At 24.7% G+C, this 10,126-nt stretch overlaps 3 protein-coding genes across 9 annotated transcripts in view; 1 reads left to right on the top strand and 2 right to left on the bottom strand.

Annotated features, from left to right (window-relative positions):
* Positions 1–1,536: 1,536 nt before the first annotated feature.
* LOC112592414 lies at positions 1,537–4,402 on the bottom strand. The gene is made up of 6 exons (XM_025336445.1): positions 4,223–4,402; positions 2,901–2,967; positions 2,662–2,837; positions 2,403–2,564; positions 2,171–2,325; positions 1,537–2,111 (listed from the first exon to the last, which is right to left on the bottom strand). The coding sequence occupies exons 1-6, from the start codon at positions 4,257–4,259 to the stop codon at positions 2,019–2,021; spliced, it is 690 nt and encodes a 229-aa protein (XP_025192230.1). The 5' UTR covers positions 4,260–4,402; the 3' UTR covers positions 1,537–2,018.
* Positions 4,403–4,683: 281 nt separating this feature from the next.
* LOC112592422 (NADH dehydrogenase [ubiquinone] 1 beta subcomplex subunit 3) lies at positions 4,684–7,857 on the top strand. The gene is made up of 3 exons (XM_025336458.1): positions 4,684–4,793; positions 4,855–4,984; positions 7,400–7,857. Exons 2-3 carry the CDS (start codon positions 4,857–4,859, stop codon positions 7,596–7,598), a joined length of 327 nt encoding a protein of 108 aa, XP_025192243.1. The 5' UTR covers positions 4,684–4,793; positions 4,855–4,856; the 3' UTR covers positions 7,599–7,857.
* A 1,328-nt stretch (positions 7,858–9,185) lies between these two features.
* Positions 9,186–10,126, bottom strand: part of LOC112592420 (obscurin) — a 57,748-nt gene continuing 56,807 nt past the window's right edge. For all 7 annotated transcript variants that reach the window (XM_025336457.1, XM_025336451.1, XM_025336455.1 and 4 more), the window contains one exon: positions 9,186–9,421. In XM_025336457.1, the coding sequence (XP_025192242.1) occupies positions 9,284–9,421 (138 nt within the window). In that variant the 3' untranslated portion in view covers positions 9,186–9,283. The remainder of the gene's footprint in view (positions 9,422–10,126) is intronic.

Raw genomic sequence — 10,126 nt, 5'->3', positions numbered from 1 at the left:
TTTGTATTTTTTTCTGAAGTATTTTTATCCTTCATGTTTATTATAACTATTTTTTATTTTTGAACGAAATTATCGTTTTTATAAATATTATACATTTATGGTGTCACCAATTATTTGTACCTTGTGACTTAATTGATAATTTTTGTTGTTAAATGATTGTACTTACAGAAAATAAAATATATTCACAAATATACATAACACTTGTGTGAACCAAATTTATTATAAATAGTATCAAACTACAAAAATTACACTGTCCTGATAGTTTTAAATATTTACTTAAATTATAATTGTCTTATGGATAATATTTAATGTTATTTTATAAAGTGATATAAATTTCAATTAAGTGAGCAAAATAATAATATATTTTATACACCTTTTATGTAATATATTTTTTATTATTGAAGTTAATAATGTATAATATACACATTAAGACCTAATCAAATATTGTTTATTTTGTTTTTGAATAAAACGTACAAAATTCAAGGTTGTTTTATCATTGTAGTCCTACATACTCATTTGTTTTATTTTCTTTACTGTTAAAATTTTTTTTTTTCATTTAAGTTCCCCAACTATTAACTTAAAATATATCTTAATGAGTATTAAGAAATATATTCATCAGCATATTTTTAGTTAAATATGATAGTAAAGTTCCATGCAATTTTATGAAAATAAATTCTTAACTTTTCAGTAATCCACATAGCTCTAATTCATTGACTGTGATGTATGTATAATTCTATGAATTCATACAAAATTAAAAATGATTCAGTCTTAGAGATGCAACTTTTATGCAACAGAATGGATTACAGTTCCATATTTAATTTTTCTTATGATTGCTTATTTTTTTTTCATTGTTAAACACCTAACCTTTATAACCACATTTTCGGTTTTTTGTCATATACCAATAATCTATAGACAAATTAATTTTTATCAATTTTTTTCTAATTTATCAAATGACTTATTAGTTACAATCAGTAAATATCTAGACAAACAAATACAATACTGTATAATGTGTGGTATAAGACAAGAATACCTAAATGTGTAATGCAAAACATATTTTAAACATTAAATTACTATATTTGATCCAAAAAAGTTTAACTGTAACACTTTACTTAGTTGGAATACTTATTAGAAAATAGAAATCAAAAAAATTATCATTAATAGAAAACGTAAAATATAGGTTTGTGCATTTTACAACTAGTAAATTCATGGCTTTACTCAGAAAAGTAAATTATACTAGCACTGAAAATAGATTTACTTTATTAAAATTCAATTTTAACATAAAAATAATGTCTGTTATAATAAATAAATAGTATAAAAATAAAATAAACATAAACTTTTGTTATTTAATACCTACTTATTGTTTTAAATTGTATTTAAATATTAAATAATTAAAATTAATGTGTAACAATATAACGGTTTGAAAATAATGCAATGTATAAGTAAATTACATGAATTAAATCATGTATTTCAATTATTGTTAGTGTTTAACATAAATACACTGTATCAAACAAAAAGTTAGAAAAAAAAAATCAATTATTTTAAAACAAAAAGATCATTTAGTCATTTAAATTTTCTAGTATAAAATTAAATTTAAAATAAATTTTCTTGAGTGGACATTGTACCTGAATGAGTTGTCTTTATCTTACTAATGCATAACATACTAAATTGATCAGAAGCCCTGGACATTATTTTTACCTTTAAATTAATTGTATTAAAGTAAAATGGGTTATTCTGAACAAAATAACATTTGTTATGTTATGTTATGCATTAGTAGTAAGACATGAACCATACATTTGGTAAGTTTTCTTAATAAAATAAAAAAAATAACAAAACATAATATTATCACTTATTCATTATAATAATTTTTTAGATGAGATGAATTTTCACAATAATATACAATTATAGATCATTAAATATAAAATTATACAGTTAATATTAATGGACAGATTGTTATATTTCTAATGGACGGATTAGTTTTTTTATTAAAAATAACTTAAGAAAATAAATTATTAAAAGTTTTATTGATCATAGAAGTTACGTTCATGAGGAGGATACATTTGCATTACTAAATTTTTGCTCTCTCTTCTTTGATCATAAGCAATTCGTGCATCCTGAAATAAATATAAATATTTTGGTGATTCATAAATAAATAAACAAATATTTAACAAACCTTATATAAATACCATGCTCCATATGCATGGACAAAACCTGATATAATAGCAATATAATATGACCATGATAAGTGGTTATACACAGGATATATGAGCCAATCACGTCTCCAACAGTTGAATGGAAACAGGATTACAGTAAAGAATATTAATATAGCTGAAAAAGAGGAATTTATTAAAACCATATTACAATATTCTTGAGATGTAATAAATAAAAATATATTTTCAACAAACAAGAAGTTATAGCTGCTAAGAAACATGCAGCCGATAGCATGTATTCATATTTAAGAACAAGACGTTGTGGATATCTGGTTATAACAGCAGCAATCATTGCTAATGTTCCAAGTGATAACAATATTGCTAAAGTCATACAAAGTTCCAAAAACAATAGCCATCCTTTTAAAACAAATATAGTAATTAATAAATATTCGAAAAAAAAAAAATTTGTACCATCAAACATTTGAATTATAATTAATTATTAATTATTATTAACCTGGTAATAACCATTCTCGAATAACATAATATTCTTCACTAAAAACTGTATTGCAACCATCAAAGAGTTTATCAAATTGATAATGAGGGTATCGGAAGTGATCAAAACAATATGTCCATAAACCCATGTGCTTAAAATTTATGAACGCTTCATCATATGATTCCAACCAATAAGGGCTATAAATATAAATTTATTATTTTTAAATAAGTTAACTAATAATGTTAAAATTTTATAAATACCTTATAAATGCAATGATCAAAAGAAATCCTCCAATATAAATGATAACACCAGCATCACTAATTAGTTCTAGAATAGGATAACATTTTCATTTAAAAATTGTTTAATACTTAGATTTTTACCACTAAATATTGTTTTTATACCATTTAGGGCTTAAAATATGATGATATTATATATACAGTAATAAAAATCTTTAAACTAAATCTACTTAACATTAAACAATTATTTTTAAATATGGGAGTAAAAAAGGTAACAAAAAGTTGTAATAAATGGTGTAAGTACTTTAGCACACTACTTCATAATAAAATGTGAAACTTCTTTTAATACTATAATATGATTTGCTTATATATTTATTTTTGTTACTCATATTAATAAATACTACACAATTGTTTTATAAAGTAGCATTAAGTCACTTTTACTATGATTTATGAATGTGAAACAAATATAGTTTTCATATTTTTTTATTTGTGCATGGTACTTGCTTATTTGAATACCTAACCAATGTAGTTACAAACTGTTTGTATTAAAGATACTATCTTGGAATAAATTAGTTAATTTAACTTTTACTTAAATACTGTTACAATTCTTTATTGGTTACCAAATCAACATAAAATTATAATTGGAAATTTTATTTTATTTTAATAGTTTATTAAAAATAGCTATTAACAGTAAAAAACAAGCAATAAAATAAGTTCTGACAAATAGTAAGTAAAGTTAAATAGAATAAAAACTAATATTATTTTTTACGCATGAGAAATAGGAATCCAAATTAGTTTATACATGTAACGATAGAATTTGCATTATAATTAGTGGAGCTTAGGAATGTGTTAACAAAATGAAGTTTAAAAGTTAAACTAGGTGTAGCATAATAATATCATACATAATTAGAATAATTTGTAAAAACTAATGGGTTTTTAACACAGGAAATATTAATAGATAAATTTAAAGTTTTGGTTTAAGATACTTTTAAAGAGGTAAATCATATACTAAAATAATACAATAAAACACATTATCACTGAATTCTGAGGTATACATTCTATAGAACTAAGATGACATTATTAAAAAAATGGATAGACCGTGAATTTTGATCCATTTCTATATGAAAATAAATAACCAAACCAAGATAAAATGAAACTAGTCCTCAACTAAAATGAGCAGTTATACTTAACAGAACAACGTGATTTCTAAGCCCTTAACACTTCATAAAGTTTGGTGTTAAATTATGATATTTTATAATAAAATCTAATTGTTGTATAAATTAATAATAAAATGAAGAGGTACGATCACAGTAGGTACTATGATGATAATATGATAAAGAACTTACTGGACGCTTTTGGATAGTCAATTTTGTCAGAACTCATGGTAATGACTGGTTTAAAATATTTAGATTGCTAATGGAGTACGCCGTACGGTGCTGAATATCAACAGTTCAAATTTTTAATTTTTTTTTCTATGGTTAGAATATTCAATGAAAATAACGTAAATTAATAAAAACTAAAAAGTATTTAAACATAGTTATTAAAAATAAAAATGAATTTTCAATTATTTTAAATATTATAAGAATTTAATATATTTAATTGTTTACTGTTTAAGAGCGTTAGTTGTTGGTTCACGCCTTAGATAAGAATTTTTGCTAATAAATAATAAATATACCTATAATACCACAAACTACTACCATTGTATTCGACAATTATCATAGTTACCATTATGTTCTATGTTATTATATCTTCTTTGAAAATGATCAGCTGTTTCTGTTATCATATCGTTCGAATTTGTACTTAATAATTTTTCTAGTTATTCTTCAGTGTTTCATTTGTTCACGTTTCTGGATTTTTAGTGATTTCTGATTTATAGCAAATAATAATAATATAGATTCTTATATTATATTTAAAGCAGTAAGTATTTTTCTATTTATTTATGTACGATTTAATAATTAAAATAAATACATTTTTAAAGCGATGGGAGGCCATCACGAACATGAAATTCAGATACCGGATTACAGAATTTATAAAGTTGATGATGTACCTGAACTTGTGAAGGTGAAGAATATTTTAGCTACTGAAGGACTCAAAGATCCATGGTTGAGGTAAAGTTACTTTTAATTTATAATAGGTTGTCTTCGTTTTACTTAGTATCAGTAAATTAACTATTATAATATGCAATATGTCAGTAAAATATATTTTATTATTTTATTTTTTTTTGGGGGGGCTGGAATTAAATTTTTAGTTCTCTCCCACACAACTACACAAGTAGCAACTTTTTAGTTTTAATGAACCGATTAAAAATAAGTTAAGATATAAGATGTGTTATTATTTAATTTATTAACAGCCTTCAAAAAAAAAAAAAAAATAATAAAAATACATATAGATATTTAAATATGTAGATATACATAAAAGTAACTTACATTAATAAATAAGACGCTGGGGTAAAGGGGGGGTGTTATAACCTGTTAAAACCCCATTGGCTTCTTCATTAATTGTATGTATATTAATATATGGCATGGGTATTACTTTTTTGAACTGTACTTATAGATTTTAAGTATATAAGTATAAGTATGTGTGTGTGTGTGTGTGTGTGTGCAAACTAGTGATAATTATGTCTCAATATTTGGATGATCCACCATATTTTTTAATTAAAAAGCACTTACAATATTTTTATAAATTTAAAACTAATATTTAAGTACAGTTAAGATTGTGAAGAATAAATTTATTAATAAGTTAATGCTTTTTTCATTTGTAATCATATCTATTCAAACATACATACATATATATATATATATATATATATATATATATATATATTAGCAACAAGTTAACAAATAAAGTAGTGCTCTTTTACTATTTTAATTAATTAATTACCTACATTTTTTACATTTATCTGAGTATTAATGTTACTGGCTTACTAAATAATTTATTCAATATACCTAATATAAGGTTTCCCAATCTAGTCTGCGGAATTTCTAAGGATCTGCTAATATACCTGGGGGGGGGGAGGTCTATATACTCATCTGTTATTGATATTTAAATATTTAATGTACCTATAATTTAAATCAGATTGAAAAATGTAGCTTTTCATTAATTTTATTATGGAGTTCACAATCATTTTTCGCATTCCTAAGTTAGATTAGGTTATTTTAGGGAGGTGCTTGCCAGAGTAAAGGTTGGATAAAAGTAATATTATATATTACTTAAAATTGGAAATATGTTGTGATAAGTGTTAAATAATTATTGAATTTTTATTTTATATTTTTTAATAATTCTGGATTGGCCGTAGTTTTGTGCTATTAAGAATATAATATTAAATTAATAAAATATTCTGTTTATATATTACATTTTGAAGATTGAGGAGGGTGGCTGTAAAACTTCATATATACATTATACATTTAAATGTATGTTTTCTAATGATTCTAAAAAATTCTTGGTTGAGCCCAGGCTAGACCAACTCATCACATGTATATAAGTATTCTAAAGATTATTTTACGATACACAGTGCGTCCCATAAGTTTTGAGACAACCATTCTAAAATTAGTCCTAGTATCTAGATAATTATGAAATTCTGGGAAGTTATTACGATAACACTTATGATTATTCATACAAAGGTTCACGTGTATAAGATAATTTCTGGTAGTATAATCGTATCTGTTGTGAATGTATGTTTGAGATCGCGGTTATAATTTCAATCGCACACACCGCGGCGATTGTCACTCAATTTTTGGCCAAAAAAAATGATTCCAGTACTCGACCACCCCCCGTATTCACCAGATTTGAGTCCTTCGGACTATTTCCTGTTCCCAAAGTTGAAGATGGAGCTCAAGGGGCAGCATTTTTCCACCATTGAAACGATTCAAGAAGTGGTGACCCAAAAGTTGAAGAACATTCCTACAGCTGACTTCTCACGGGCCATGGAAAAATTGGGCGATCGTGCAAGAAGGTGTATAGAATGTAATGGTGACTATTTTGAATAAAAAATTGCTTAAAACATTTTTTTCATTTTTTTTGTAACATCAGTAACCTTAGTCTCAAAACTTATGGGTCGCACTGTGTATGTATTATTAAAAATAACATACGTTTAATTATCTACGTACTGTATATATTAATATTTAGATAAACTGATTTAAAAAAAATCTTGGAATAAAAGTTTTCAAAAATCCTTAAAAAAATAATTTAGTTTATATTATAAAAATATTTTACAGTATGCCATAAATTTAAACCAATTTTATTAATATATTATTTTTAAAAATAATATTATAACTATAAAATATTATTTTGATGAGCTATTCCTGACATTATTATTGTTATAATTGATAAAGTATCAGTTTTCTTGTTACATTATACATATTCAATCACTTATAATTTTATTATAATATTTATTGAAATTGATGTATTCGTAGAGAATTTGTGTTATAAAATACATTAAATAATGTCCACAGATAATTATTTGTAAGTGTACTCTAATAACTTTTTTATAATCTATAACTTATGTCATTATGTTTGAACTATAGGAATGAAGTTTGGAGATATCCCCCAAGTACTAGAAATCGTTATCAACAATATTTCCAATGTTGGTTCCGTGGTAAACGTGGGCTTACAATTGCCTTTGGATTAGCAGGCTCTTTTATTGCTGCGGAAAAGATCTATGAACATTTTTATCCACCAGTGCATCATCATAGAAAGCCTTACTTTCCATCATCCAGTGTTTAATTTAAGATAATAGTACTAAAATCCAAGGACTTGATTGACATGTCCAGAGAAATAATTAAAATGTATTAAATTGCAATGATATGATTTTTAGTTTTAGTATAATTTGTTTGTATTACAAAAAAAATCATTTATAAAATTATTTTATACTAACTGCAAGGATAAATTTATCATGTTTAACTAATATGTGAACAGCATAAACTTTGAGTTGCAACTATATTATTTGAAAAATGGTAGTAATAAAAAAAAAAATGACAGCACAGTTTTTGTTTGCTATTCTTACCTATTTGTTTTAACTTTTTTTTTTTTATTGAAAATATAATTACAATCTATACAACATTTTTGTATAATAGGTAATTTTGATATTTACATAGCGAGATTGACGGATAGGTAAGGACACTCAGCAGTGCCATCCAACAGATTAAATTAGGATATTTCTAGGCCAGGAGTGTTTAAGATATCTCTGGAGGTGATCAGGGATTGTAAGAGAAGATAAGTATTTTGTTTATGGATTGTTATGTTGGATTAATTTGGAGTGAAAGGAGACATAGTGGAACTTAGTTGTGAAAGCAACAGAATATTTAAATCTTTGTGAAGATTATTATTTGTGATGTACTATGGAACAGAGGCAATTCACCTCAGACAGATTGACTGGAATGTTTGAATTGTTCTTTGTTGGAGGGTTTGGATGAGCCCTAAATCTGGATGCAGTAAGACCAAACAGGTTTAATGATGGCTTTGTATATTAGTAGTTTAATGATTGCTGTCTTAGAAGTGGGCATAGTAAATAGAATTTGGAGTTAACAGTTTTTTTTTTTTTTTTTTGTTTTTAAGGTATTGAGCCCATGATAGGCGTTTGTCGAATGTTAAACCTAGGTATTTTATTGTCGGGGTAATTGGAATTTGGTTGTTATTGAACGATACAGAAGGGCAGTCACCTGGTCTTAGAGTGAATGTGATAAAGGATGATTTAACTTTGTTTATTTTTAACCTAATATGTTATAACTTAATATGATTATTGTTTTTTTCTTATTTCTTAACTTACGACTTATTTATAAAAAATGAGTTATATTTTAACTAAAAAGTTAATTATTTTGAGGGATAGGTTGGTATCTCTTTGTTTTTATTACTTCTTTAATCAATATTTTTCACTTCTTTTATTGAATTGTTTAAATATTTATTGCTTATAGATTAAATAACATTATATTAATATATTAAAGACGTTTTCATAAATATTGTACTTTAGAATTGTGGGTTCCCATTTAACAATAAAAAGTTGATTGTAGTTTCACTATTAAGTATGGTGGTTAAAAATAATATTAGAAATTTAGAATACCTATATCTAAACTCGCCAAAAAGTTCAACAAAATGCAATAAATTGTTTATTTAAAGAGTGTTAATTGACTACTATTAAGATTAGAATTATCATATGGTTGTATAATGAACCAATATTAAAAAGTACACATGATTTATGTATAATATTGGTATTGCTCATTGGCGAATGCACTAATACTTGAGAAATAAATACTTGTAAGCTTATTATTTTTAAATTAACAATAATTTAATCAATAAAACATGTATAATTACAATAATTATAATATAATATAATAACATTATAATGTTTCTGATATAATAACATTTAAAATTAACTTTATATTTAATTGGCGAAGTCGTCGTTTCTGCTACGTTTATTTGAAAATAAGCAGTTCATCAACTACGCTATTTGATCGACCAAGTCCAATTTGCCTTGTTCCTAAGGCTCCCAACAATTTTTGTGACGAAGTTGCAAATTTGGTTCTGTTTTCATGATACTCTTTGGCAAAATGCTAAATTGAATATTCATTAATTAGGTGATGAAGATATTTAATAATATCAGACAAATAAAATTAGACAAAAACAGATTATTAATTTATTTATACTGAATTTTCTAGTTATCATTGGTTACTGGTTTTTCTTATAACATTCATCATTCACTTACAAATTACATACTATTCAGTATTAGCGTAATGGTAGTTTGTTCCTAATTTTTGGGTAGAAAAAAAGTGTAAGTTAAATCACTACATCTTATCATACATGGTCCAACATAAGGTTCTTTTTATCCAAATTATGGTTATCGAATTCTATTAAATTAAAAGACAAATGGAAATCTTAAGAAAATGTTTATAATATGTAATACGTTTATTTATCAAGAATTTTGAAGTTCTAAGAAATCCAAAATAAAGTTGATATCAAATACCTACCAATTGATTAACATAACTCTTAAAACTTTTTAATTAAATTTAGTTTTCGCCTAAAAATTTGTTTCTTGAAGTTATATTTCTATGTTACGTATATTATACAGTTAAATATGTATTTATAAATAATAATCATGTTAGCTATGGTTGGCAACCTTGCCACAACGCGCATATCCGCGAACAAACTGTAGATATACGTTTACCGCTCAATTCATAATTGTTAATTAGGTGTCTAGTTATTAAAGTTATTTTTTTGATTTTTCCTGTGTTCGTTTAAAAATCCGATCTTATTATATT

Source organism: Melanaphis sacchari, unplaced genomic scaffold (genome assembly GCF_002803265.2).
Source record: "Melanaphis sacchari strain LSU unplaced genomic scaffold, SCAv2.0 Contig174_pilon_pilon, whole genome shotgun sequence".
Lineage (NCBI taxonomy): Eukaryota > Metazoa > Arthropoda > Insecta > Hemiptera > Aphididae > Melanaphis > Melanaphis sacchari.
The sequence above is the reverse complement of the archived record's forward strand: the minus strand, read 5'-3'. Positions and strand labels throughout refer to the sequence as shown.